Here is a 27,993-nt window from a genome sequence, read left to right as displayed (position 1 = left end):
CCTGCTCGGGATCATCCCCCTGCTCGGGATCATCCCCCTGCTCGGGATTCCCCCTGCTCGGGATCCCCCCCGTGCCCGCCCGGTGTCACCGCCCGCAGCACCGAGAGCTGCGCAACCCCGCCCGCTCGGCAGGTGAGAGCCGGGCCCGGGGGTTTGGGGGGGACAGAGGCGAGGCTGGGCTGGCTGAGGACAGGGGGTGACATTCCCGGGGTGCGGTGGGAGCTGCGGACCCGGAGCTGGCGACCTCTGTGCGCGGGGGTCGGGGAGGGCCGGGTCGGTGTCCGCGTTACGGGCAGGGATGGCCGGAGCCCCCCGTTACAGACAGAGATCCCCTTTAGGGACAGGGATGCTGAGAGCCCCCCATTAGGGACAGAGATCCCGGAGCCCCCCCGGTATGGACAGGATTGCTGGGAGCCCCCCGTTAGGCACAGGGACTCCCAGAGCCCCCCATTACAGATAGAGATCCCCCTTAAGGACAGGGATGCTGGGAGCTCCTCCAGGGATACCCGGAGCCCCCCCGGTATGGACAGGGATGCTGGGAGCTCCTCCAGGGATACCCGGAGCCCCCCCGGTATGGACAGGGATGCTGGGAGCCGCCGAGGCAGCAGTGACAGCTCAAATGAGGGAAGCTGCCTGGGAGGGGGGGCTGCGAAAACGAAACCTGCTCCTGCGCTGTCTGACAGCTCCAACGCTGCCCAGAAATGCTGCGGTTTAGTTTTGTACCGTTCCCTTGTCCCACTGAGGTCTCGGGCCAGGGGGGGTGAGGGGTGTCAGCCTGGGGAAAGCCCCCAGAGCAACTCTGTGCTCCGGGGATGCTGCTGCAGGAACCAGGGACACCCCAATACTGGCATGCCCTGAGCTGCAGGACACCCCTCAGGGCTCAGGGGCTTTCCACCTGCCTCCACTGAATTGGGGTTTTGTTGTCACCCCAGGCAGAGGACACTGGGTTTGCCCAGCAGCCCTTGATGGGAATCCTTCTGCCTGGACACCTCGGGTGCAGAAAAGTCTCCTCCTCCCCGTGTCCCACCTCAGCCAATGCCATGGCACAGGCAGGGGAGCAGGGATGACAGCTGGCAGGGTGACACCCCCGTCGGCCACTGGAGGTCCAATGCCATCTCTGCTCGCTGTGCCAAGCCCAGCTCTCCTCCAGCACAGCAGTGGGCGTGTGCCAGCAGGGGACATTGGCCCTGCCCCCGGCTCGCAGCTGCATCAGCCACTTGTTAGCCCGGTGGGAACAGGGAGAGAGGGGCTGCCCTCCGGAGTGGGCGCCTGGCATGGTGCAGGCTGGCTGTGGAGGTTGGCACTGGCTGGGCATGTAGGGCAGGGCAAAGTCTGCTGCTTGTGCCATCTGGCTTTTATCCTGCCAGGCACCTCTGCCTTGCCTTTGCTCCTCTCCTCCTGGCAGCATTCCTGCTCCTGCCGGGGTCTGGATCCAGCCTGGCTGTGCCTGTGCCAGGGTGGGCTGTTCCACACCTCTCTCCCTCAAGGCCTTGCTGCCAGGAGCCAAGCACTGTTTGTGATGCTCTGAGAGCTGCTCATCCTCCCTGGTATCAGTTAGAGAAGAGTTTGTTTCCCGAGAAGAAAACGTCAGGAATCAGCTCGGATTTTCCATAGCAGAGAGGGGAGGGGAGCGTGCTGGGCCATGCATGGCCCTGGCATTGCATACCAGGGGCTGCCAGTGCATCTGGCAGAGGCGTCAGCAGCTCTCCCCACTTCTCCCCCCGTCCCAGTGGCTTTTAAATCATCTCTTGCCGTCTCAGAAACATCTCTTGTTCCAGCGCTGCAGAGCCACTCTTTGTACTTTGAACAGCACCCTTGAATGCCAGGCAAGGCGCCAGGCACCGACAGCCAAGGCAGGGAGGGAACAACCGGCCCTGGGAGCAAGGAGCTGGAGTGGAGCTGGCAAACCCTGCTCTGCCCATGGGAATGGGTCCCTACACAGTCCCAGTGCTGGGTGGCACCTGGGGGCCCCCCTGCCTGCACCCCAGCCCCACACGTGGTCACCAGAGCGTGGGCACGTGTGTGTGGCGAGTCCCTGCCTGCCACACGTGGGTGTCTGCAGCCAGCCTGCTCCTGCCTCGCAGCACTTCATGGTTTTATGGTTTTGGAGCGTGCCTGTAAATGCAGATGGGTTGAGTGGCCCTGGGGATGTGCTGTGGGGTCCCCCAGGCACAGAGTAGGGAGCTGGGTTGGGCACCAGAGCACCAGTGTCAGGGCTGGCTGTGCCACCCCTGCAGTGTCCTGCTGAGATGGCGAGTGCAGAGCCCGACTCTGAGGATGCAGCTGAGGATGAAGAGGCCGTGTACGAGGTGATGCCCTGTGACAGGATGGAGCTGAGCCAGCGCCTGGCCGTGGAGGAGCTCATCACCACCGAGGCCAGCTACGTGCACAACCTCCAGCTGTGTGTGTCAGACATCCGGGCACACCTCCAGAACAAGCAGGTGACACCGGGTACCTCCCCCTGCCCCGGGGCTGGTGACTGCGGGGTGATCTGTCCAGAGCTCTGAGATGCCCAAATCAGTGCATCCTGAGCTCCCCATCACCAGCCAAGCTCTGGGCTTGGATGGACATTGGGTCTGACCCAGTACAGCCATCCCATGACTTTAACCCTGTCCTATCTGGGAGCCCAGACAGGTCTCAGCATTCCCAAAGCCTCCTGAAACAGAGCATCCCTCCAACTCCTGGGGTGTCCCTTGGGGCACACAGAAGGTCTCTAGGAGTGCCTCTAAAACACCTGATACTTGTGGCACCATCTCTGATGTATTTGGCTTAGCCTGAGGCATCTCTGTTCCCTTCAGCTGCCTGAGCTCGACCTGGAAGGACTCTTCTCTAACACCGATGAAATCCTCCATGTCTCCAGACGGTTTCTGAAGGGTCTGGAGGCCACGGCCGGCCAGGGCCAGGAGCAGCTGCTCTGCATCAGTAAGTGGTGCAGTGCCCATGGCTGCCCCGTGCCCACCCATGCTGGGGGTGTGCCAGCCCAGCCCCCTGCCCTGACACCTCCTCGTCCTGCCCAGCCTGCAGACGGTGATGGGGACAGCACCAGACCCAGTTTAGCAGGGTGCCCAGAGGGCAGAGCCCTGCCCTGGCACGCTTGGCATTGCTGCACTGGCTTTGCCCTTCCTGCAGGCTGGGGAGAAACCCCTGCCTTCTCTGAGCCGGTGGGAAAGGACCTTCCTCTCCAGCCCCACTCTCCTTCCCCAGGCACCCTGTTCCAGGAGTTCAAGGAAGAGATGGAGACTGTCTACAAGATCTACTGTGCCAGCTACGACCACGCCCTGGAGCTGGTGGAGAGCTACCACAGGGACCCCCGGCTGCAGGGGGAGATCCTGGACACCCTGAATGCCACCGTGTAGGTCCCTGCTGCTGAGCCACCACCTCCCTGTCCCTGCCTCACATCCTGGCTTTGCCCTCCTCCTCTCTGGACAAGCTGGATGGATCACCAGGCTGGGTGTCATATCATGGCCACCACCTTTGTGGCATTTCCTGATGGCAGCCTGTCCTGGACCCTTGGTTCATAATCTTTTATAAAGGATCCCAAAATAAGGGATGGGTGACATCCACAGCTGCTGCCTTCTCCAGGGAGGGCACGTACTCCCCACATTGACCAGAGAGACACAGGCTGGCCCTAGGGGACCTGAACTATCAAGGGGGGGGTCACAAACACTGTCAGAGCCAGGAGAAGCAGGAGTGGCAGTGGAGGAACTCCTGGGATTTGCTGCTTAGGGCACAGGCAGTGAGATGCCTTCCCTGTGAGTGGGAAGGGAGACACTCTGCCAACCCCTCCCTCCCTGCTGCCCACTGACCCCGTGTGCCAGGGCTGGACAAGCACAGCACTGTTCAGGGAGGCAGGACACCCACCCAGGGGCTGGCACTGCCCTCGGGGCTGGCTGGCAGGGACAGAGTCCCCCTGCAGCTGGAGTTCACAGCCAGAAATGCCCCACAACATCTGGGCTGCTCTCCCCAATAAACTCTCCCAGAGAAGCCATGGAGAGCAGCAGGGCAGCCCTGCACACAACCCTGAGCAATCCCCTCTCCATCAGGCCTCACACGGGTGCGTCAGACCTCAGCTTCTTCCTGGTGATGCCCGTGCAGAGGGTCACCAAATACCCTCTGCTGCTGGGGAAGATCCTGGAGAACACCCCGAGCAGTGCCAGTGCCCACTCAGCCCTGCAGGCAGCGGTTCGTGCCATGGCCCAGGTCAATGCCAACATCAACGAGTACAAACGGCGCCGGGAAGTGGGTGAGTGCCCAGGGGCTTGGTGCAGGGGGGGCACAGCACCCAGCCCAGCCCCAGTGCTCTCCTGGGCACTAATTCCCACTGAAATCAGTTCAGAGCTGTCCTGTCCTGCACTTAAGCCTGCCTGCTGGAGCTGCAGACTCTGTGCAGGCAGCTCCTGGAACTGCTCTGGTCCTGTAAATGCCACTGTGGGCAAGACCCAAAGGCTGCAGGAGCAGGGTGGCATGGGGGGACTGAGGACAAAACCAGTCTGTCCACATTCCTGGGACTGGGGAAAACGGGGAATAACAGTCCTGACCTTGGGATAGGAGAAATCAGGCTCCCCATAGATGGGAGCTCGCCCTTCTTTTTGGTTTTCCAATCCTTTCATTCTTCAATGTGTTTTGTGCTCATGCTGTTGATCAGCCCCTGTGCTGCTCACCTTCGTGGCCTGCTCAGCCACGAACTCTCCTCTTCTGCTCTTTTGTCCCCTTGTTTTGTGTCCTCCCACCCGAGGCAGCAACCAAATACAACAAGGCTGAGCACCTGACGCTGCGGGACCGCCTGGCACGCCTCAACACCCACTCCATTGCCAAGAAAACCACGCGCCTCAGCCGGCTCCTCATGCACGAGGCTGGCATCGTGGCCAAGGTGGGCAGCCCTCCTCCCCTGCCCTCACCCCTGCTGCCCCTCCTGGGCTCGTCTCTGGGGCGTTTTGCTGCTCCTGAAGTGCCTCAATAGCGGAATGGGGAGCACAGGGTGGGGTGGCTGATGCTGCCTCCCGGTCCTCCAGCATCCCAAGGATCAGTGGGATAACAGGGATGCGAGGACACACCTCACTGCCCACCCAACAGAGCATTGCAGGGCAGCACTTTGGCTCTCAAAGCACCTACAGCATCCTTGGGCCCCCCAGCAAAAGGAAAGACAGTGTTCCCCAGCACCACCACCACACCAAGAGCCTTGTTGCTGCCTGCACCAATGTTTGACCCTTTTCCAGATTCATGGAGCCCCCCCAGGCTCTGCCCTGCCTGTCCCAGCCCCATCAGCTCCTGGCTGCTGTTTCAGCCCCCAGTGATGGGCACCAGCCCTGCCCATGCTGGTGACAAGCTGCCTCTTTCCTTACAGACTGAGGACAAGGAATATGATGACCTGGAAGAGAAGTTCCAGTGTGTGGCATCCAGTGTGGCCACGCTGAAGGAGAACGTGGCATCCTACCTGGGCCATTTACAGGTAAGACCTTGACCACTGGCCAGGGCTTGGCCCCATCCCCTCAGGAGCTGTTCCTTGGGATTGTGGAATTCTTCCAAGCCCTGTGGAAACCAGGAGCTGTTGGGGATGTTCAAGGATTTGCAGCTGAGCTGTTGTGTCAGGGAGTTGCACAACATCCAAGGATTGCTCAGGTCCAGGGGAGTTTAAACCAAAGGTGAGGCTTTGACAGCGCTGTCTGAGCTGGTGTCATTTGAGAATAATCTGTCCTTAAACTTATCATTATTTCAAGGTCTTAAATGATTGAAAAGGCCAGGTGTTGTTCAGCCTGGGAATTCTTGCTTTAATAATGTGTATAAGGCAGAAATGTCCCCAGATCAGTCCTGACAACAAACTGCCCTTCTGAAATCACCTGGGTCAGCAGCTGCTGCGATTTGCTCACGGAAATCCCTTGGGGCATCTGAGGAAAATGAAAGTCTGAGTGCTGGCAAAACATGCAATCCCCAGACACAGCATTAGCAGGAAAGCCTGGGGAAGCTGCTGAGGGTTCAGCAGCAACTCCTGGGCTGGAAAGACCTTGCAGGAAAAGATTGACAAGGGCTGCCCACACAGGATTATTGAGAAGGAGTTAAGGACTGAGGTTCTTCTCCCTGCAGGCGTTCCTGCTGCCCACCCCTCACCAGTGTGACCTGCAGATGGACGAGGGACCCGCCCAGCAGCATCGCCGCCTCTCTGAGCTCCTCCAGAGCTCCGTTTTCCCAGAGTTTGTGAGTGCTCCTTCCCTGCACATCTCGCCCAGCCCTGCCACCTTCTGCCGGGGGCACAGCAGGGGCTGGCAGCCAGGAGCTGAGTCTGCCCCAGTGTCCTCACATCCCCCAGAGCCCAGCTTGGCAGGCAGAGCCAGGAACGAGTAACAGGATCCATCTGCACACATGAAGTGAGGGAGCAGCTCCAGGGGAGAAGGGAGGGCAGGGACAGAGACACAACAGCAGCAGCAGCAGCACAGCTCCTGAGCCCATCCAGGGCTGGCATGAGCTGTCTGATGTGCATCCAGGGGCATGGGGAGGAGACCAGAGCACCCCAAGGCAAGGGCAGAGGGCCTTTAAATGGGATCTGGGCAGGGGTGTGGGGAGAGACTCAACTGAGAGTGCTCTGAGCCATGAAGGGTCCAGCTGTTTCCATGGAGCACAAATTTGGAATTTTGTGGGGCAGGACTGCTCCCTCCCAAGGGTTTGTGCTGTTGGCATCCTATGTGCCCTCAGGGAAAATATCCCAGGTGCTCCCCACCCCACACAAACCCCTCCACAGATCCCCCCAAACCTTCCCCCCCGGCCCTGTGCTGGCAGCTGCTCCCGACTGGGGGTGGTTCACATGAAATTGGGGTTCTCCCATCTCCCAGAAGCAGCGTGTGGACAGGCTGGTGTGGCAGCCCCTGTGCAGCCTCTCAGCCATGCTGGAGGGGCCCCAGCAGCTGGTCAAGAAGCGCCTGGACAAACTGCTGGACTACGAGGAGATCCAGGAGAGGAAGAGTGAGATGGGCAGCGTGAGCTATGATGAGGAGGCAGCCATGAACACCTACCTGGCCATCAATGACCTGCTGGTGGCTGAGCTGCCCCAGTTCAACCAGGTGGCCCTGCAGCTCCTGGGGCAGATCCTGCGCTCCTTCAGTGCCCTGCAGCTGGATTTGGCTGCCCAGGTCCTGCACCAGGCAGAGAAGGAGCTGCAGCAGGTGAGTGGGACCCCTCAGGTACGTGAGCTGAGCCAGACCTGCCTTCTTCAGGTCTGGGAGATCTCTCAGGTATCAGGGCACTGAAGTTTTGCTGTGGCCCACCTGCCCTTGCAGACACCCAGCTCCCTGTGGAGCATTTGTAGGGATCTCCCTTCCTTCCTGCCTGGGGAAAGCCAAATTTTCTCTTCTGCACTACCCTGCTTTGTGTTTGTGGACACTGCTGGTAATTTATTGATGTGCTGCTGTCTGAGAGATCAGTGTGAGCTCAGAGCACCTGAGAGCCCCGTGCCAGGAAGGCAGGGAGGAGAAAGGCAGCTCCTGGGCTGGGGTACAGCCTCCCCCAGCCCCATCCCCTGGGAGATGTCTCCCAGGACTCCTCACTGTGGGATTCTGAGCCTGATGTTTGTAAATACGGAGAGTGAGGGCTGGCAAAAGCCCTGGGGTGGAGCACAGCCCTGGCCTGAGCCAGGACCAGGAGGAGAACAAGGTGCAGCTCAAAGCCAGAGAGGAGAGGATCAAACCTTTGGTCCCATGTGCAAGGTGAATTTAGTGATCAGCTCTGGTCTCTTGCTTTCTCAGCCCTTTTCTTCCTCCTGCTTCCCTTCTGCCCCTACCCAGAGCTCTGTCCCTGATCCCAGTCTGTCTCCACAGCTGCCCCATGGCCACATGCCCCTGCCCAGCTTCTGGAAGGTGGTGGAGGACACCCTGCAGCAGTCAGGTGCAAAGCTCCGTGCCTTCTGCCAGGCCTTTGAGACTGTCACACCGAGCCCTGGCACACAGGTAGGGCTGGGCAGGGCACAGCTTAGGCCAGCTGGATAAAGAGAGATTGGACTATGGATTTATCCACTGGGGCTGTGGCTTCCCAGTGCAGAAAATCCCCTTGGTGGGGAGGTTGGCTCAGAACATTGCCCAGGGGGTTGCCACAGAATTTCCCCCAAGCCCCTGAGAGCAGCTGGCTGGGGATAACCAGGGATGAAACAGCTCAGCTCTGCTGGCTCTGGACACTCATCTCCAAACCTGGGTTTGGGTGGAGCAGGGAGTGTGGAGGAGTTCCTCCTCTTATCCTGGCCCTGGAAGGGTCTCAGTACCCTGTGTCTGATCGAATGCTCCTGTGTCTCCTGCTCCCCACCAGCCTCTGACCCCTGCTGAGGAGAGGAAGGTCCTTTCCCTTGTGAGCAAGCACGGCCCAGACAAGCTTTACCAAGTGACCAGCAACATCAGTGGCAGCAGAGACTTGGACCTGACCTTGCTGAGGGGACAGATCGTGGCTCTGCTGCAGAGCTCTGACACCAAGGGGAACACGAGCAGGTGGCTGGTGGATGCTGGAGGTACTGTGGGCACTGTGGGCAGCCTCTCCTCACCTTGGCACCAAGGCCAGGTTCACCTGAATTGTTTCCTTATCTTGGATGGAGCAGCAGGCTGTGGTGTCCTGGGTGCTCCCTTCCAGGCTGTGTTCAGCCCAAGGCCACCTCAGCTTTGTCATCAGCTGTGAGGTTCAGGTGTCCTGACTGATTCCCCAGGGGAGCACTCAGAAGTGTCGTGGTGGGGAAGGAGAATCCATGCACCACAACTCCTCTTTTGACAGGGATTTCTCCTGGATATCCCCTAGTTTGAGCAGGGCTGCTGTGCCATGCCAGACAACAGCCAAAGTGTCACTCCTGTCCCCTCCAGCCAGTCCTGCCTGTGCCAGGCAGCAGGGCCCCATGAGCTGTGTGTGTCCTTGTCCTTCAGGTCCCCGAGGGTTTGTTCCTGCTGCAAAACTCCGACCCTACAGCCCCGTACAAGTCCAGCAGCCTGGGATGCAGCTGCTGTCCCTGGACAGTGGCACAGAGAGAAGGAGACATTCCTATGCATCCCCTGAAGCTCCCAGGCCACAGGTGGCCACCTTCACCCCAACATTCCAGGTGAGGGTGGGGGACACACCCAGGGCCATTTCTAGCAGCCCTACCAGCTCCCTGCTAGTCCCTGTGTGGGTGGGAAGGTGGATCTGCTTTTCCAGGTGTCCCCCTTGCTGGGACCAGGGTGGACAGGGCAAGAGAACTGTCCTTGGTGGGTCTCCAGTCCCTCCATCCATGGCACTGCTGTGCTGCCCTCTTGGAATTGCCTGTCCTGCCACATCCTTCCCCCCTTAACTCCCAGCTCCAGCTTCCCCCCTTTCCTTCCCTGCCTCCCACAGGTGGTCGCTGGCTTCTCCTTCACAGCCAGGAGCCCGCAGGAGGTGACCCTGCAGGCAGGGCAGCCCGTGCTGCTGCTGGAACCCCACGACAAGAAGGGGAGCACAGAGTGGAGCCTGGTGGAGGTGAATGGCCAGAGGGGCTATGTGCCCTCCAGCTACCTGGTGACCGTCCCCGTGCAGGACCCTGCGGGCTGGAGCTTGCCCGTGTGAGCGTGGCCAGCCCTCAGCAAGGGCACAGGATGGGAGCAGCCAGCTTGGCACCCGAGGACACCTCACAGGAATGCTGGAGGGAGGCAGCCCCCGGGCTGGGAAGGTGGTGGGAGGCACCTGGGAGACACAGTCCAGGGATGTGGGCACGAGGATGGCACTTGGGAGGTACCTGTGACACGAGGTGTGAGAGTGCCAGGTGCTCTGTGTGTGTTGGCACAAAGCAAAGCAGCACCAGGGAGTCGGGGCAGGTGGCTGCAGTTATCCAGGGATTTGCTGAAATCCCTGCAAGTGACAAATGTGGCCTGGGGATGATGAGGCAGCATCAGCCCTGGTTGGAGCAGGATTGAGCAGCAAAGGTGCAGCACTGCAGAGGGGTCCTCAGCCAGGTATGGGGCACTTGGGCACTGGGCACTTGAGTACCTGAGAATTTGGCTACCTGGGCACCTGGGAATTTGGCTACCTGGGCACCTAAGTGCCTGAACCCTTGGGCAGTGGCAGGTGGGCACTGGACACCTGGGTACCTGAGTACCTGAGCCCTTGGGCACTGGGCGGATGGGCACTGGGCACCTGAGTACCTGAGAAACTGATCTCCTGAGTATCTGAGAAATTGGGTACCTGGGCACCTGAGAATTTGGCTACCTGGACCCCTGAGCACCTGAGCCCTTGGCCGTGCGCACCTGCGGCAGCGCTGCGCTGTGGCCGCCAGAGGGAGCCCCGCACCCGCTCCCAGTGCCCGCCCGGCCCGTACTGGGAGCACTGGTGCGGGGAGAGCGGGGACACAGCCCGGGGGTTCCGCACCGCTCAGGGGGACGGAGATCGTCACTCCCCGGACCCCCCGTCCCCTGCGACCCGCACAGATCCCCGGCGGGTTAACACGGGTGCCATAGAAGAGGTTTTTGGGAGAATCCATCCGTGTTGGTCCTGAGCTAAGGCTCGGTTTGAGAATGGAGACAACCTCCCTCTCACCATTCCTGAGGTATCCCAGCTCCCTGCCTCAGTTTCCCCGTGGCTGCACTGTTTGGAGATGCTGATACGGTGCCAGAGGGGACTTCAGGAGCCCCCCGGGACTGGCACCGCGCTCTGCCCGTTCCTCACCCTCAGTGGAGCTCCGGGCTGGCGTCTCCCCGGCTGCCCTGGGCTCCTGTTTCTGCCCGCATCAAAGGTGCCCGTGCCGGCTGGCGAGCGCTGGCACGCCGAGCCCTGTGCCCTGCCCTGCCCTGCCCTGCCCTGCCCTGCCCTGCCCGGGCCACCCACGGGCTCCCCGCGGGCTCCCCAGTGCGGCCCTGGCTGCGGGCTGGGCAGCGGGGCAGGGCTGGCACGTCCTCAACCGACCCTGAGCAGGTGCCAGGCAGGTGGGGACAGGCCCCGGACACTGCCCTGTGTGTCCCACATGTGGGGCTGGGGTCTGGTTTGGGGCAGAGTAGGGCTCACCCTCCTTTGTACCTGTGGGGCAGCCAGCCGTGCCCAGGTGGCATTGAAAGCCCCGAGGAAATGCTCAGCTACTCAAAACATGGGAGGGGACAGCAGTGCCAGAGCTGGGGACACGTCCTGGGGATGCTCTCAGCTTAGGGAAAGGTTAATGGATTCCTCGGGAAGGGAAAATGAGCAGGCTGGGGGAATGAGGGTCAGTGGGCAGGGGCTGAGTGTCTGTGCTTGCCCACCCAGCCCAGGCCCTGCAGCCACAGGGCTCACCCCTCCAGCTCCCTGCAGATGGCTCCTCTGGGTTTTTCCATTCCTAACCAAATCCCAGGTCGGGTTTCCCTCCCGAGTCACCTTCCTGGCAGCTCAGTGGGGTGCACAGGTGAGGGCAGCAGTCGGGCAGGTCCTGCTCCACAGCCCGAGACCCTTCAGAGGGTTAAAGGTGGTGGTGGCACAAGGAGTGCTGAGATCTCTGCTGCCTGGGTGGGCCCCGATCTTCCCACTGGAAGGAGATCTGGGGTGGTCAGGACTTGTCTGGGCATCCAGCAGGAAAATGGAAATGAGTTCATGTGGCTTCTCCAGCCTCTGGATCCCAAGGGCTGAGCTGGGCTCTGCAGTTCCCCCAGTCCTGCTGCCAGCCTCGATGGCCAGGGGACCTTTCCCAGGGATCTGTCCCCAGGACAGAGCCTGGTACTTGCCTGCAGGATGTGAGTGCCTGCACCCCTCCCTTCTCCCAAGAATTCACCCAAACCCATGGCACTGCTGCTGCCCTGAGCCTGGAAGTGCCCTCTTGGAGTCACGGGAGGGCACGGGGCTCTTCCAGCCTAAACATGAGGGAGGATAAAGGGCACAAGTGTGCCTTTAAATAGCCTGTCAAGGACAGGCTCTCCCGGGAGGAATGCTCTGGCTGGCCCGCTGGAACATGCCTGTGCCTGGGGGCACGGGGGGACAGCTGGGCAGGCCCGGCTGCTGCCAGGACACCAGGTCAAGGTTAGGCACGGCCCTGGCCCGGTGCCACCGTGCCACGGCTTAGCAGCAGGGAAGCAGAGCCGTGCAAACAGGGAAATGAATGCCAGGCCAGGGGTTTGCCGTGCCCGGGGCTGATCTGGAGGTGACAGCGGAGCCGCTGCTGCCTGCGCCCTGCCCGCCAGCCCGCCCGGAATTTGGCACCGGCGCTGCCTGGCTGCCGGTGCAGCTCCGCTTGTCCCGGAGCGGCTGCTGCGCTCCTGTCCGGGCTGATTCATATCCTGGACGTGCAGGCATTTGGATATTGTCCACCCGCGGGGTGTGACAGCGCACGGCTGTGTCCCCAAGGCGCGGGTGCCAGCCCGGCCGTGTGCCAGGAGCAGGACGGGGCAGCTCCGGCTCTGCTCTGCTCCGCCTGGCTGCTGCTCCCTGGGGACACATCCCAGGTGACATCCCGGCATGGCAGCAGGGTGGCTGAGTACCCAGGTGTCCAGGTGCCCATCGGGCACCCCGAGGGAAGGGAGGTGTGAGAACAAGCCCAAGATTCCCAATGCCCTCACCACGGGGCGCAGAGCCGGGAGGAGCAGGGTGGCTGCCCGGGGCTCAAGGGCACAGCCAGCCCGAGCGGCTTTAGGCGCGGAGCTCGAGTTCCTCACGCTGCCAGGCTGAGCTGGCTCCGAGCAGAGCTGCAATGTTCCCTGCCACCTGCCCACCAAGGTGGCCCACGGGGAGCAGCCCGAGCCCCCGGCCACCCTCGCTGTGCCAGCGCGGCCCGAGGAAGGGCAGAGCCCCACCGAGAGCGAACCCGGGGCTGCGGAGCAGGAGGGGAGGTGTGAGAAGCAGCGCTCGCTCCAGGCTGGTGCAGCTGGCACCTGAATTGTCTAATAAAGTGTGAAATTGCTTTCATGCTCTGCTACCTTTGCTGAGCTGGACCGTCATTAGGGCCCCCCCGCCTCGCCGCCCGCAGCGGCTGTGCCAGCTGAGCCCCGGGCTGCAGCCGTGCCTGGCACAGCCCCCAGCACCCTTGGGCCGGGGGTCCCCAGGGTGCCCTCCCTGCCTCTGAGCCCCTCCGCTGTGCCCAGGCTGTGTGACAGCACCAACTGCTCGGGGGCAGCACCGGGATGGGGGATCCCTGCCGTGGGGCTGGGGATGGGTCCCTGCTGTGGGGCTGGGCTGGATCTCTGCCATGGAGATGGATCCCTGCTGATCCCTGCCGTGGGGATGGGGCTGAATCCCTGGGTGGGGCTGGGGATGGATCTCTGCCATGGGGATGGAGTGGATCCCTGCCGTGGGGATGGGGCTGGATCCCTAGGTGGGGCTGGGGATGGATCTCTGCCGTGGGGATGGGTCCCTGCCGTGGGGATGGAGTGGATCCCTGCCGTGGGTTTGGACTGGATCCCTGCCGTGGGGCTGGCTGGATTCCTGCCGTGGGGATAGATCTCTGCCATGGGGATGGATCCCTGCCGTGGAGATGGGTCCCTGCCGTGGGGATGGGTCCCTGCCGTGGGGCTGAGGGCTGCCATCCCGCCTCTTTATCCCTCGGGGGTGCAGGGATCAGCTCAGGTCGGAGCCCTGCCCTGAGGCTGTGCCGCTGCCAAAGCCCTGCCCTTGCCCATCAGATAGGGGACGGCTCCATCCGGCCGTGCCCGGAGCTGCCCCGGACCCTCCTGAGGCTGCAGAGAGCTCCCACCTCGGCAGGGACAGAGGGACAGCCCGGCCCCCCTCGCCGGTGGGTGAAGAATTGCTCCTGAGCCACCTGGCTGTGCACAGAAACTGTTCTCCACCTCTAATAACAATAATCAATCATCCTGCTCTGGGCAGGGGATGTGCGAGGTTTTGCAGGGCTAGGGAGCTGGTGGGGCTGGCAGGGGGATTTTGGGGGGTTCCCCTGAGGGGATACAGAAGCCTCTGCTCCGGTGGTGGTTTCTCTCCTGCACTGCCCACCAGGAGGGCAATCCATGACCAGGTGCACACCCTGCCAGGGGAAGTGCCAGCTCCTCTGGCTGTGAAAATCGTGATTTTGGAAGGAAAAGCAGCTGGGAGCCCAGGCCTGGCATGGGGCACAGGGTGGTCCCTGCTCCAGAGGGTCCCCATGCCAAAGGAGCTGCTGAGTGAGGCCCAGGAAAAGCAATTTCTGCAGGGCTCAGGATACTTTGCCCCAGGGAAGTGGTGCCACGTTTTTCCAGCTACTGATAAAGTTAAACCCTTGATCTGGTTAAAGATTTAGCCCACAAGGCAAGCCCGAGTAGGACAGCAATGCTGTTAGTGCCACTGGCTTGATGACACTTCAATTTTTTTCCTAATATCTAACCCAACCCTGCTCTGTGTCAGTTTGAAACCATTCCCCTTGTGCTGTCACTACAGGAGAAAAGCAGTCCCTGGGAGCAGGCAGGCAGAGTGCACCCTAACCCAGCAGCATTCATTGGCATTCCTCCTCTCCCAGCCTGCACAGCCTGTTCCCAACGCCCCGAGTGTTGATTGAATTGCTTCCCCCAGACCTGCCAATGCTTTGGGGACTGGAGCATCTGCACACACCACGGGCAGCCTGCTCCCTGCCTGCTCAGCCCTTCCCGTGGGATGTGCCAGCTGCAGGCAAGGAAAACGGAGCAATGACAAGGCCAGCTTGGTGTGGAGGTGCAAACGCCCCCATTGCAAAGATTCCCGGAATGAAGGGGATGGAGATCAGTCAGGAGCCCCAAGAACCCCTTGGTAAGGTCTGCAAGCACCCAGAGGGGCTGGAAAACATCCTGATCCCTCTCTGTCCAGCACTCCATGCAGCCCATCAAGACATCGAGGCTGTTCCTTCAGCTCAGCCCGAAGGAGGAGATCTGTGGGTCTCCAATCTGCCTCTTTCAGGCTGCTCCCGACAGGAGCTACAAGCTGCAGACACGAACCCTTTTGTGAGCCCGACCGCATCCCGGCTGGGATTTACCTAAAACAGCCCCAGGGAGGAACGGCTGGGCGGGGATGTGGGGGGAGAGGGAGGGAGGCTGCCTGCTGTTTGTTTTTACTAATGAAGCCCCATAATCAAATCATTTCAATTTTAATTGTAAAGCCAGCAGGCAGATTTCTGTCTCCAGATGGGACGTGATAGGAATAGTTGAAGGCTGGGCACGTTCTGCCACTCACCTTAATGCTTGGAACAAGGCAGATGGGAGCAGCACTGGGGAGAGTTTAGGAAGAGCCTGGTCCCCCAGGGATGAGGATTTGAGCTGGGATCAGACCCAAAACCTCTCCTGCTTTGTTGACCCCTGGCAAGATGTGCTGCACCATTCCCAGATCTAAGCAGGGGAGGCAGGAGCTGTTTTCCCTGCTTTCATCTCCCAGCTCTGCCAGGATACATGAAATCTATTTGTGGCTTCCACTTTCCATCTCATTTTTTGGGTGTTTGGACTTTGGGAAAAGAGGAAAATGAAGAAACTGGGTCATTTTCTATTTATTTGGAAGAGCTGAGATGTTAACCCTCCAGCTGCACAGAGCTCTGCTCTTTTCTCTGTGGGACTGGCAAACTTGGAACAAGTGATGGGGGAGAGGAGAAACCGCCTCCTCAGCAAAGAAAATGTCTTTTGCTGGTTCAGGCTGGGGGGAACTGGCTGCAGTGGGGTTGGGATTGCCCTCCCAAATTACCTCAGGCAAAACACATCAGTTTTTTTTCTTGTGATGGAGAAATGGAGCTGGGTTGCTCTGGGAGTGATTAAATCCTCCAGAGAGGGGCATTGCATTCCCTGCTGCCCACCAGGCCTCAGCAGGCACCCAGGGGCATGGGGTGGGCACAGAAGGATGTCAGGGAGGGGGAATATCTCCTCTCCTCCCCACCAGAGAGGTTTGTTTCTCCCAGAGGGGATGAGGCCAGAGGTACAGCGTGATCCAGGCAGGTCACACCAAGTATGGAATACCTTGTGCTCCTCTTTGTGCTTTCCCCACAGCCATAACGGGGCAGAGCCCAGCTCTTATCAGGGCTGGCTGCTGCTGCTTTCACCTCCCCGAGCTGCTGCCCTCCCCATGCCCACGGTCCCAGAGCCGACAGCATTTCTGGAATCCCCTGGAAGGGCTCCAGGTGGGGAATGCCAGGCACAGAGCAGCCACCAGCATCCCTCTGGCCGGGCCTCTTCACTCTTATCAGCTCTCCCTTTTCGTGCCTGAGTCATCAGGGACAAGAGCATCAAATCAGTAATAAAGTCATTACCTCGCTAAGCAAATACAGATGAAAACTTCACTTTATTTTTTGAAATCGGAGCCCTGGCTCCTGAGGGCTCCAAGTGGCACCTTCCCCCTGCCAGCCTTCCCTTAGCTGGGTCTGCCCCAGCCCCACGGACACCCTGGGTGAGGAGAGGAGGGAGAGAGGGGCACTGTCCTGGCACTCCATGGATTTCCTGGGATGGGGGAGCTCCGTGCTTGGTGCACTCTCACTCTGGTGGCTCCAGCCACACGAACTGGGCACATCCAGTGGGATGTCCCTGTGCCACCCATCCCTGCTGCCAGCACAGCCCCCTTTTCCCCACGGCTCACCCCTGGCACTTTGTGCCTCCCATGTGTCTGCAGCTCACCATCCCCATCCCAGCACCCATCTGGGACTCTGCTCTTCTCCCTCTTTTTATATATAATTTTCTTTTCCCACCGTGTCCAAATGGGAATTAAATTGAGGCCACTAAACTCATTTGTGCTCGCTGCAGGCAGCGTTTTCAGCCCTGGCTCCCCGAGTGTGGCTGCCAGGCTCTGGCTGGGAACTGCAGTGTGCTGGCTCCTGCTGCCCTGCCCAGCGTGCCCCTGCCTGCCCCAGTGCCTGCTCCCAGCACTGCCAGCCCCATGGCAAGGCAGGGCTGGGGTTAAATCCAACCAGACCAAAACATGTGCCTGAGCAATTTCTTCTTCCTGTGAGCCGTGCTTGGGGCAGTGCTCAACTCCAGCTGGGGCTGCTGTGGCTGTGCCTGGCTCGCAGCCCCATCCTTGAGGATTTTCCCGATGTCCTGGGGGTTCTCCCACTGCAGGAGTGTGGGGAGGTGCTGCAGACAGCCTGGGCAGCCACCCCCACAGCCTGGATCAGCCTCGGGGGTTCAGGCAGCACCAGGAGGAAATGGGGATGAGCTGGAGCCAGGCTGTGGGACATGTGGGGCCGGGGTTTGGGGTGCTGGTGACAGTGGGGTGTCCTGGCAGGGAGGAGCACCCAGCTGGCCCTGAATGACCCACTGAACCAGGCAGTGCCACCCCACCAGGGCTTCTTTTTATCAGGCAGGAGCAGGAGGAGGAGGGATGCTGGTCATGGGTGAACTTGTTCCCTTTAGACCCGGGAAAATGTCCCTGGAAGTGCCTGAGGACAGCAAAGGAGGGCAGACCTGAGAGTGCTGGGAGGGAAAACTGCCGGGAATTTCAATGACTGCCCTGAATGCTGGTTTTGTTTTGTCCCAGCCATGGCTGTGCTCTGCCTTGGCCAGGCAGCATTCAAACCAAACCCTGCTGCTCACGGGGCTCCTTTGGAAAAGCCAGGGAGAAACCTGAGCTGGAGAGGAGCCCTGGTGCAGACCCTGACCCTGCTCTGCAGAGCCACAGCAGAAGGGATGGACAGGAGCTGGGGTGGGCTCTTCCCAGGGCCTCCAGTCAAGCTTTGTTTCCGTCTGCCAGAAAAGAAAAAGTGATGGAAAGAGAAGAGATGGTCAGGAAATGAGTGAGGTGTGCTTCCTGCATCCTTCCTGCATCCTTCCTGCACAATTCCTGCACAATTCCTGCACAATTCCTGCACAATTCCTGCACGCTTCCCTCTCCCCCTGCCTGATGGGCACTGCCATGGGGCTGGGCAGTACAGGCAGACTTTTCCAGGGACAGCCTCGGGATGAAGCTCTCAGCTTGCCCTGGAGCCTGGGACATGGAATGCTGCCCCGTGACTCTCCAGGGCTCCCTGGGGAAATGGAGATGCTGCCAGGCACTGTGGTTTCCAGCCTCAGCTGCACGCTGCCAGATCCATGCCCTGAAAATCTAGTTTCCTAGGGATAAACAGGATTTCTTATTCCTGTTGCTAATGTGATATCAGCACATTGCAACACAGATGTTTTAATAACACATAGTTCTTTTAATGAAAGGACTTAAGTTAATTTACTTCCCAACATTTGTATATGTCCTATTTGCTCATTTATTCATGCAGCAAATGAAATTAAAGTTACTAAACATTTAGAAAATTACAAATACACTGGAGAAGTGCACCTGTGTGTTGAAATAAGGAGCACAGAGGCTGTCCAAGGCACGTGCTGCTGCTTCCTCCCTTCCTGTGCAGCCACTCAGGCTGGAGGGGAAGGCAGCCAGGCACTGCCAGACCCCATTCCCAGGGATGCTGACAGTTGTGACAACCACTGCATTTTTATTTTTACCATCCCGCCAACGCCGCTCTTTAGATCAGCTTTTATTAAAAATAAATAATGCTTTTAAAGCTGATGCTGGGGCACCAAACTGTGACAAAGGCCAGGGAGGCTGTGCTGAGGGTGATTAATGTGATTTTTCCAGTGAAATAGTGTAGCAGCTCTCCCGTGCTGAGGGCTCTGCTGATGGGTGTGGGAAGGATGGAGGTGCTGGGTGCTGTTCTCAGCCTGGCACCTGGAGAGGGGCACAGCCCATGCTGGGCACAGGTCTGGCTGTGGCCTCACCCTCTCCCAGGCTGGGCTTTGGTGGGCACAGGTCAGGCAAAGACCAAAGGGATGTCGAGGCACAGAGTCCTCCCAGCCCTTTGGATGTATCCATCCCTTCTTTTTCCATTATCCCCCACTCCTGCCCCCAGCAGGCTCAGCTGGGTGGTGAGCACAGCTCATGCTCAGGGCAGTGAGGATGGACACAGAACGTTCCCTGGCACACCTTGGGGCTCCAGGGATGTCACACATCCTTCGTGTCACCGTCCTGGGCAGACCCATGCCAGGCACATCTGCATCACATCTGGAGGCTTCTCCCACATTACAGCCTCCAGATGAAGAGGAGCAAACCTCCAGCACCTCGAGAAAATTCCCAAAGGCTGTGCAAGGCTGGGCTTGCTCCCCCTGGGCAGATTCATCCCACCCAGGCTTCCCAGAAAGGGACACCAGTCCTTCCCAGTCCGAGCACTGGTGTGATGGCACAGCTGCCTCTGCTCATGGCCATGGGGACAGGGCTGTAAAACCCCTGCCACGGTGGAGGTTTGTGGCTGGAGGGCTGAATCCTTGCTCAGAGCTTGTCCAAGACATGCCCAACACCTGAACTTTCCCCGCTTCCAGCTCACCAGTGGGAAAAGCAGTGAGCAAAACCTCAGGCAAACATTTTTGGGAATCCAAAACTCTCACTCTCCTTGTGCAGTTTGGCTCGACAGCTCGGTGGGGAATGGCAGGCACTCGATGTACAGACGGGGAGGCAGAGCTGCTCACCCCGGTTATCTGCTCCGTCAGGGCAAGGCGCTGCATTGCACTCCCGGTCCCTCCCCTCGCCTGCATTTCCAGGCCAGAACATCTCTCAAACTGTGCTTTATCCCATCCCTGCTGCTTTTCCAGCTCCACCAGCACCTCTGATAATAACGACCCCAAATCCTGCCGGTCTGGTCCCAGCTCTCCGAGCCCCCCGGTGGCTCCCAGCTCCTGCTCCCTTAACCCCGTGGTGGGCACTGAATGGCACAGCGCTCCCTCCTCCCCCAGTTGTGCAATTCGGGCAGTGGCGATGCCATCTCCAACCCCCCCCCCCCCCCCCTCTTTGGGCTCTCCGCTCCCGGCAAACTCGTGCCCGTCCCTGTGGCAGGCGGAGGAGCGAGGCGGCTGCGTTCTTACCTCTCACCGGAGCCGGGAGTGCGGGGAGAGCTGGAAATAGCCCTGGCTGACACAGATACCTGTGCGGAACAGCAGGGGCCTGCACTTGCCGTGGTAATTGCATACTGCATGGAGATGAGTCAGCCGGAGCCCCGCTCGGGCAGCACGAGGCTGCCCTGCCTCCCGCACCGTGCCCAGCCCGGGCCGCCTCGCCGGGGAAATTCGTGCTCCCCCTTCCTCTGCAAGGGGGGTCACAAAGCACAGCAGCAAGGAGAGGATGGGAATGAGAGCATCTTGCAGCTTTTTAAGCTCTCGAGATGCTTTCAAGTGCCAGGGAGGCTGTGCGAGCTGTGATTTGCTGCATTATTTCTGTTGCTAGCCCTGCACGGGGAGCTCCTGTGTGCGGGAGAGATGCTCGCAGAGAGTCAGCATCCAAACACTGCCTGTTCTGGGGGGGAGAGGGGGATGAGCCCCACAGCTGCCGTCACCCACAAGGGGCTGGGGGCCACCCTGGGACCAGCCCTCAGCACTTCCCAGGGTCTCTGGGATGGGCGCCCCTGATCTCAGCCATGGGTAACCAAGCGGTGTGGGCTCGCCCCGAGCTCCTCAGCAAGAAAACCTCACCAGCAGAGCTCTCCATCCTCCTCCTCATCCTTCTCCTGAGGCTCAGGGGCTGCCTGGCTGCCGGCGATTGCACTGTCAGGACATTAATAAATAATTAGCCGGCAAACTTCCACCAGGGAGCTTCGTTTGCTCTCCTCCAGTGGTGCTGCCTGTTCAGAGAGTGAAAGCCAGGGGAGAGCAGCTATTCCCAGGAACAGGGGCTGGAGGGGGTGGCATTTCCCCAGCCAGGCTGGCGGCTCCCCAAGCTCCTCCACAGCTGACTTCACATTCCAAAGGGATTCGGGGGGAGGAGGAGGAATAGGTAAAATCAATGAGAACCTATTTGGCGGGATAAAAGAATGTGGTTTTATTTATAGCACTGGCTGGAGCTGGAGTGTCTCCTGCTCGGGGAGACAGTGCTGAGGAGCTGAGGAGCAGCAGAGCAAGGTGTGCACAGGGCTGGGAGATGCACCAGTGCCTGCTGCCCACCCCTCACCATCCAACCCCACTGAATCCCCAACTCCCCAAAGTGCTGAGGGTGGCTTTGCTCGCCAGCCTGGCAAGGGGGGAACACCTGTGGAAGGGTTTCTGCTCTAACAGGGGGTGCCAGGAGATGAGCACCAGCCCCTCGTGCCCAGCCAGGGCTGCAGGAGCTGGGGACAGTGGTGGCCAGACACTGTGGGGTATGCTCAGAAGACAGCTGGTGACAAAGGAGCAGGGAATGCTGCGAGATGGAGGCCCAGGGACAGACAGAGCCAGCCTGGCAGGCTGGGAGTCACGAGCCAGGAGATGCCCATGGACATCCCTGCCAGCAACAGCTGCTTGGGGAACAGCAAGTCCTTGCTCAGCAGTGCTGCAGATCCAAAGCGTCTCCCTTCACTGCTCACTGCCTTGGCCAGCTCTGCTGGTGCAGGGGGAACATGACCTGCTCTGGTGATCATGGCACGTCTCAGGGATGAGGTAGTTAAAACAGAGAAAGGAAGAGATGCACCCAGACTCTGAGCAGTCTCCAGGGAGAGGCAGGAGGAGTTGCCCTGCTCGGAGCCATCAGCAGAGGAGGATGAGACCAGCCTGGGTTTCAGCCAGCCACCCCAATGCCTCTCACTCCTCCTGGGAGCAGCTGGCAGCAGGATGGGGGATACAGGAGATACCCCAGCTCCTGGAGCTGTTCTGCCAGACTGGAATGGGCAGTGAAGGGAGCCCAGGCAGCACCACCAGGACTGGAGGCAGCAGGCAGGGATGAGGCAGGGGGGACAGCGAGAGGCCAGTGGGGTGACATGGATGGGCTGTGACAGACTCTGCCAGCACCGTGTGAGAGATGCCAGAGCTCAGCCAGAGTGAAAGGGACACGAAGCGGATGGTGCAGCTCCTGCTGGTGCCACAGCTGGCTGGTGCCCTGTGCCAGGCTGCTCTGGGGGACACGGGGGACACCGACCCTGGCACAGCACGGGACAGGCTGCAGAAATGTCAGGCAGTGCAGAAAGAGCACTGCAAGGTCTCTGACAGCGTGTTCCTCCCCCCAGCTGAAGGGAGGTACAGGATGAGCCGAGTGCCCTGGGCTGCTGCCAGCCTCTCATCCCCAGGCAGAAGGGGCCGGCTGGCCCTGCTGTGCCAGAGCAGCCTGGGGAGGAGGACAGGCTGCTTCAGCTGCTGTGGGTGTGCTGCTTCCGTGGACAAATGAGTCACTGAAAGTGCCATAAGGACTCAATGGGCATCCTGGTCCCCTGCTCAGCCCACACAGCTGGTGGGCAGCGTGAGGCATCGTGCAGGAGCCTTCCCCACCCTCCGCTGCCTGGGCTCTGCCTCTTGCTCCGGGAAATTCCCATCTGTTTCAACAATGCATCCACAAAACCCCCCTTCTGCTCCTTTGCCATCACATTTGTCTCCTCCTAGGTTTTCTCTGCAGTGTCTGTGTGGATTTACCTCCACAGCACGCTCTAGGCTGCAGTTTGGGAGAGGAGCAGGCGGCAGGATGGGGCAGGCTGGAGCCCTGTACACCATCCCCCTGCATGGGTGCATCCCTCCAACCCTCAGTGCTGGCCACAGGCTCCTCTGAGGGAGCTGCAGCAGCCTCTGCTCCAGGGAAAGAGCTGCAGAGAGCCTGGCAGGGGGCAGAGGATGGGGAGGGACCCTCTGCTGGGTGCACTCCAGACCTGGGGGGTTCTGCCACAGCCCAGGCAGTGTCCACGGTGTCCAGGTGTGCACTGGAACAGTGGGACATCGCTCTGCAATGATGCTGAGGGGGTCTGGAGCAGGAGTGGCAAGCGCTGAATTACCAGAGGCTCAGCCCTGCTCCCTGGACAAGCTGGATCTCAGAGCCAGGAGCTCACCCAGCACCCACTTGCCCTCAAAATCCACTTTTGTTTCCTAGGTCCCTTCCAGCCCCAGGGGCCAGTCTCTCAGCCCTGTGGCAGAGGGGACATCAGACTTTCAGTCCTTGCTGACCAGGAAGCATAACAGAGCCCTCCTCTCACCAGCTGAGGAGGAGGAGGAGGAGGAGACAGCAGCTCCCAGGTGCACACAGCTAATGAGGCACAGAAAGCATGGAGGCAAAGCAACACTCTGTCCCTGCGCTCGTGACTTCAGGTGAAGGATGAGGCTGAGCAGGGCTGCAGGGAAGGGAAAGCAGAGCTCGTGGAAAGGAGCCAGGCAGAGAAACTCAGCGAAACCCAGGGCATGGCACCGCCAACCGCTGTGCCCCACGGGGAGCCTGCACGGATGGAGAGTGCGCCAGGCGAGGCTCTGGGGACACCTTCCCCTTCAGCTGCCCCCCAGCCAGAGGCTCACAGAGCTCCTGCCAGCACACCAAGCCTTTCCCCAGCCCCTAGAGAGAGCGGCCACCACGCCAATCCCTCCTGGGGCTGCATTTCACGCTAGTGCCAAGCAGAGAGTGTCACCAGGCGGGGGGCTGGCTGGGGGTGTTGTAACTCGTAGTGAGGAGCCCCATTTGCCGCTGCCTCTCACTGCCCGGTCCTTACAACATTTTGCCATCCACAAACAGAGGCAGCTGCAACGTGAGAGCGAGGGCGGGCGGTCGCCCGGCCGGGGTGGCTCCTGCCCAGCCGGAGCTCATTGGCTCCTGCCCCTGTCCCACGCCTGGCCTTTGGCAAGCTCAGGCTACCTTCAAACCCTGTCCCCTCCTGACCGCTGGCCCAATGACATTAACTCACTCGCTGTTGTTTTGAAAGGACATTTGCAAGCTTTTCCTGTTATATTTTACCTCGGTAATGTTATCCCCAGCCCCTCCGGGCTGAGCATCGAGTTGCTGTTGCTGCTGCTGCAGTGTGGTGCCACGGAGCGCTCCAGCTCAGCCAGGCCAGCGTGAGCACAGGGGGTTTAACTCTGCTCAAGAGTGGCTGTCACCTCTTGGAGTCCATAAATACAGAGAGCAGCAGAAGCTGGAGCTCTGGCAGTGTCCCTGCTCTCGAAGCTCAGGGTCTGGCTGAGCAGGAGAGCTGTGAGCACATGGCAGAGCTGCCCGGCTCCGGTGTGCAGGGCAGGGTGTGTGACACGGGCACTGTGATGTCCCATTCACACCGCGGCATTCCAGACACCACCCCTACCCACCGCAGGTGTTTCTGAGGCTGCCACATGACCGACTTCTGAGAAAGGTGGAGACAACAGCACTTATAACATCTTGTCCTCCTTCGCCTCTCTCCTAGTGTTTCCAAAGCCCTTTTTATGACTGTTATTCAACCAATTCCTCCAGAAACTGCAGGGCACAGGGAAGTGGTGTGATCTCAATTTCATAGGTGAAAAAAAAAAAACCGAAAAGCACAGAAAAATGCTTGGATTGTGCAAAAGTCCAGAGCAGTCAGGAGCTGAATTTGGGCAGGTTAACATCAACTTGCAGCCACGTGAGCAGCTGTACTTCATCCTGCAGGAGCCCACTGAGACCCAGAAGCAGTAGAAAGTCCACTTGGCCAAGATGCCCCCAGTTGAGCTCTGCTGTCCTCTGTCCCCCTCCCAGGACAAGGGCAGCCTGACCCCAATGTCACATCCAGTTTTGCCTGCTGGTTAGAGCTGGAAGGAGCCCTAACCTGTCTGTTCAGAGCAGAAACGGGGCAGGGCAGGCTGGGCTTTGCTTTCCTCATGCTCCTCCACACTGCTGCCAGGGTGGGTGTCCTGCAGGCTGTGACCACTGGAGGCTGGGAAGGGCTCATCTCCTCGGGTCAGAAAGTAAGGGAGGAGGAAATGTGCTTGCACACGGACTAGAAGGGGAAAGGTATTTCCGTAAAACCCAGCTATGCACAACTTGATTTTCAAATGACGATTCGCAAGTAATTCCCACGAATGTTACTTCCTACTTGAGTGCAGCTGGTACAAAGGAAATCACGAGATACTCAAGTGCAAACCTTTCCTTTTGTGCAACAAATTCCTCCCAAAGGGCTACTTTTGTGGGGAGGCCTTCCAGCCCTGCTTTTTTGCCCTGATGGGGCAAACATCCCTTCTGTTTTCAGCTCATCTTCATCACTCCGCAGTAGCCTTCATCACTTGTATCTCCTGCAAAGGAAGGAATGCATGTCAGATCACTGATCACTGGAATTTGAGTCTCAGTCTTCAAGGAATTGCACATGGCCCAGAGCAAGGCAGTTTCCTTCCTTGGCCCTGCTGACTGTGCTGTGCTGTGCCTGCTGTGAGCTACAGCTGTGAGTCCTGGCAGGGCATTCCAGGGGCCCAGGCCTCCCACCCATGGGAAGAAAAGTTTCACTGCTGGCAGGGCAGCCGGAAAAGCACCTTGGCTAAGTGTTTTGGCACTTGTTAACAGTAATTAGTGATAGAGTGCACAGAAACGAGGAAGAACTGCTTTGTCCCATCCCAGCAGCCAGGCCACCCTGGCCTCCAGCTTTCATCAGTGTGACACAACAGGCTGCTGTCCTTGGCATCTCCCTTTGGTGCAAGGCTTGAGATCAACAGGGAAAACCCAGTGTTGCTACATTGCACCGTGTTCACAACATGTCCTGAACCAAAGAAAATTAAAAGAGTGGCTGGGAACAGCTCTGCCTTTGAAACAACAGCAAAGAGAAAATGCAGTGGGCCTTTCCTGCCAGAGGAAGAAGCACTTTCTGTTCACCCCACAGAGCCTGGCACAAAGCTCCCCACCCCGATAGCTCCACATCACTTTGCTCCATCAGCTCTTTACAGTGACCCTGCAGGGCTGTCTAGGCAGTCTGAGGGGATTCAAGGATCTGGAGCCATTAGGCTGCAGGTGTTGCCACTTGGTTGGTTGTGTATCAGCTAATTCAGGCTGCAGTGCCAAGCCCTGCTCTTTCCCATGTAATTGCTACGGGTAAGTAAATAGAACATTCATGAGATTTTTGGTCCCATCATTAATTATTTCTGAAAGGGCTTTTAGGATACGCCTCAAAACCCCAGACAGAGAGATGACGTGCGTGACATCAAGATGCTCACAGCAGCAGCTGAAATGAAAACAAGGAAAATCAGAAGATCTTTTGCTCCTTTTTTTACTCTTTACTGCAGTGCCCGCGTCCCACATCAGTGCAGACCCACTGAGCGTGGAAGTGACCCCAGGCCCATCCGAGATAAATCCGAGAGTTGTGCATCTCCACATGGGGTGATCTGGGGATTATTGAGAGGTGCCTGGTGCTGTTGAGTGCTCCCACTTTTAAACACTGGCGATTTTAAAGTGTGCACAGTGGCATAGTTCAAAGTGTGCTCTCTCTGTGCGTGCATCCCTGGGGAAGGCGCTCCTGCAGGAGCTACGGGACACTTCAAAACCCCCAGAGAGAGCCTGGATGTGCCCCCCTGCTCTGCCCCGCTGCACCCACCACTTACATCTCTAAACTCAGAGCGACCCAGGAGCCGTGCAGCAGCAGCGGGCGGCACCGGACACCCCACCTTTGACGGGGTGGCACTTACAAGGGGCACACAAAGTAGTGTCTGCAATGCCTCCGGGGGGGTCCCTGGCAGCGATTTCCCACCGAGCCGGGCTCCTGCAGCTATGGGCGGGGGATGCGGGGGGGAGCCGGGGCTGCGGGCGGGGGATACGGGTGGGGGATGCAGGCGGGGGCCGGGGCTGCAGGCGGGGAATACGGGCGGGGGATGCAGGCGGGGGCTGCGGGCGGCTCCGCCCCGGCGCTCCGCGCTCCCCGCCCCGCCGGCCGCCCGGCTCCCGCCGCCGCCGCCGCGCCTGCTGCATGCTCGGTGCTCCAGCCCCAGCCGGAGGTGGAAGATGGCGGAGCCGGGGCCGGATTGCAGCTCTCTGCTCGACGAGGATCTCTCCTCCTTCGTCTTCAGTTACCTCGCTGACAGCCAGGTAGGGAACGCCGGGGGCGGGGGGAGGCTGTGCTGGGTTCCCGTTGCGCTGCAGCCGGAGGGGCGGTACGGACAGACGGACAGACCCCCCCGCTGCTTGCCGGGGCAGCCCGGGGAGCAGCCGGTGTGCGGGGCCCGGCTCGTTTTCCCCGGGGCTCTGCGGCGGTCCCGTTGTGCCCGCGGTGCGGAGCCAACCCCCGGGGCTGTGCTCGCCCCTCCCGGGGCTCCCGGGCGGCCGCAGCCCCGCGGCCCCGCCGGCGCTTTCAGCACCACTCGCACGTGGACTCCCGCGCCCCCCCATTCCCCCATGGGACGGAGATTTGGGGGGGACAAGTTGATGGGTGGATGGGTTTGGGTACAGAACCGACCCCCCCCTCCCCCGGTTGTTCCAAAGGTGGGGAGGGGGCGGCGCGGTGCGGGCGGTGATGGGGGGGGATCCGCAGGGGGCTGCGCTGATACAGCCGGGCTGGGGGATGAGTCATGCCGAGCGTCAGTTCCACGCATACGGGCTGGGATCTTGGGGGATGGAGGTTTGGGGAGGAAGGAGGGGGTTGGGTGTGCGACAGTGACAGGGGTCTCAGTGCTGCGAGTCGCCCGGCTCCAAAATGTGGATGGGCTGTGTTTTGGACGGAGCTGGGTATTAAAATCAGATTAAGGCTCCTTGGCAGCCCCGGCGGGATCACGAGAGCGAGCCGTGCTGGCTATAGGGCTCGCATGCTTTTCCATTTTGGGGGCTGCAAGAGAGGCGCTATACAATAAACCGGGCAGGAGCCGGAGCCGGGGCACGCATTTCGCAGTCGGCTTGATGAGGCTGCTGCAAGTGGGAAGAGTTTTCTGTAGTTATGTATCATCCCCCCCGACCCTTCACTTTCATAACCACGGATTACAAAATAGCTCAGATTGTGAAGCGAGCACATTCATCCCAACCCTTGCTCTCTCCCCAGTTCAGCCCCGCTGTTGCCAGCAGCAGGAGCGTGTTGTGTGTTTGCGGGGACCAGGACCAGGGCTAATCCTGCCGCCGTTTGGGTTCAAAACAAACAACCTGGTAAATCAGATTTGCCCGCGTGTGCCAGACAGAACCAGGCAGGGCTTGCCACCAGCCAGATTGATGTAGTCCCAGCACCTCTGCTCACATGCACCAGTGCCAGAGCGCTCCGGATTGGCACGGGACCGGGGGCAGAGCAGGGGGAGGCAGCCTGGCTTCTTAACCAAGAGCTGCTGACAGGTTGATTACAGCAGGAGGGTCAGGAAAGGTGAGAAGTGGGCCGAGGTTTTGTAAGCAGTTTGTGGGTTTTTTCCATTTTGTTGTTGCTGAAGGAACCGGCTTGGAGGAGGGGAGGCTGGCTGTGTGGGACACTGTCCCTTGGAGCGGGCTGCTTGTGTGGGATGCCATCCCCTGGGAGAAAGGCTGCAGCTCCCACCAGCCCCATGGCTCCCTGAA

General features: G+C 59.8%; 2 protein-coding genes across 2 annotated transcripts in view; both read left to right on the top strand.

The window, feature by feature from the left end:
• On the top strand, nucleotides 1–10,729 carry ARHGEF37 (Rho guanine nucleotide exchange factor 37). Its single transcript, XM_014891217.2, has 13 exons — nucleotides 1–132; nucleotides 2,238–2,441; nucleotides 2,799–2,922; nucleotides 3,205–3,352; nucleotides 4,044–4,243; nucleotides 4,740–4,870; nucleotides 5,345–5,449; nucleotides 6,082–6,192; nucleotides 6,825–7,154; nucleotides 7,806–7,934; nucleotides 8,287–8,482; nucleotides 8,886–9,058; nucleotides 9,331–10,729. The coding sequence occupies exons 2-13, from the start codon at nucleotides 2,250–2,252 to the stop codon at nucleotides 9,538–9,540; spliced, it is 2,049 nt and encodes a 682-aa protein (XP_014746703.2). The 5' UTR covers nucleotides 1–132; nucleotides 2,238–2,249; the 3' UTR covers nucleotides 9,541–10,729.
• A 15,679-nt stretch (nucleotides 10,730–26,408) lies between these two features.
• PPARGC1B (PPARG coactivator 1 beta) overlaps nucleotides 26,409–27,993 on the top strand; it is a 46,556-nt gene continuing 44,971 nt past the window's right edge. The window contains exon 1 of the mRNA XM_088174110.1: nucleotides 26,409–26,553. Coding sequence (XP_088030236.1) covers nucleotides 26,470–26,553 — 84 coding nt within the window. The 5' untranslated portion in view covers nucleotides 26,409–26,469. The remainder of the gene's footprint in view (nucleotides 26,554–27,993) is intronic.

The sequence above is a fragment of the Sturnus vulgaris genome, chromosome 15, assembly GCF_052056855.1.
Source record: "Sturnus vulgaris isolate bStuVul1 chromosome 15, bStuVul1.hap1, whole genome shotgun sequence".
NCBI classification, from domain to species: domain Eukaryota; kingdom Metazoa; phylum Chordata; class Aves; order Passeriformes; family Sturnidae; genus Sturnus; species Sturnus vulgaris.
Note: the sequence above shows the minus strand (reverse complement) of the source record. Positions and strands in the feature narration are given on the sequence as shown.

Coding starts and splice junctions, on each gene's coding strand:
- ARHGEF37 (XM_014891217.2), top strand. CDS start 2,250: ATGGCGAGTGCAGAGCCCGACTCTGAGGATGCAGCTGAGGATGAAGAG. Junction 5,450..6,081: donor CCTACCTGGGCCATTTACAG/GTAAGACCTTGA, acceptor TTCTCCCTGCAG/GCGTTCCTGCTGCCCACCCC. Junction 7,935..8,286: donor CACCGAGCCCTGGCACACAG/GTAGGGCTGGGC, acceptor GCTCCCCACCAG/CCTCTGACCCCTGCTGAGGA.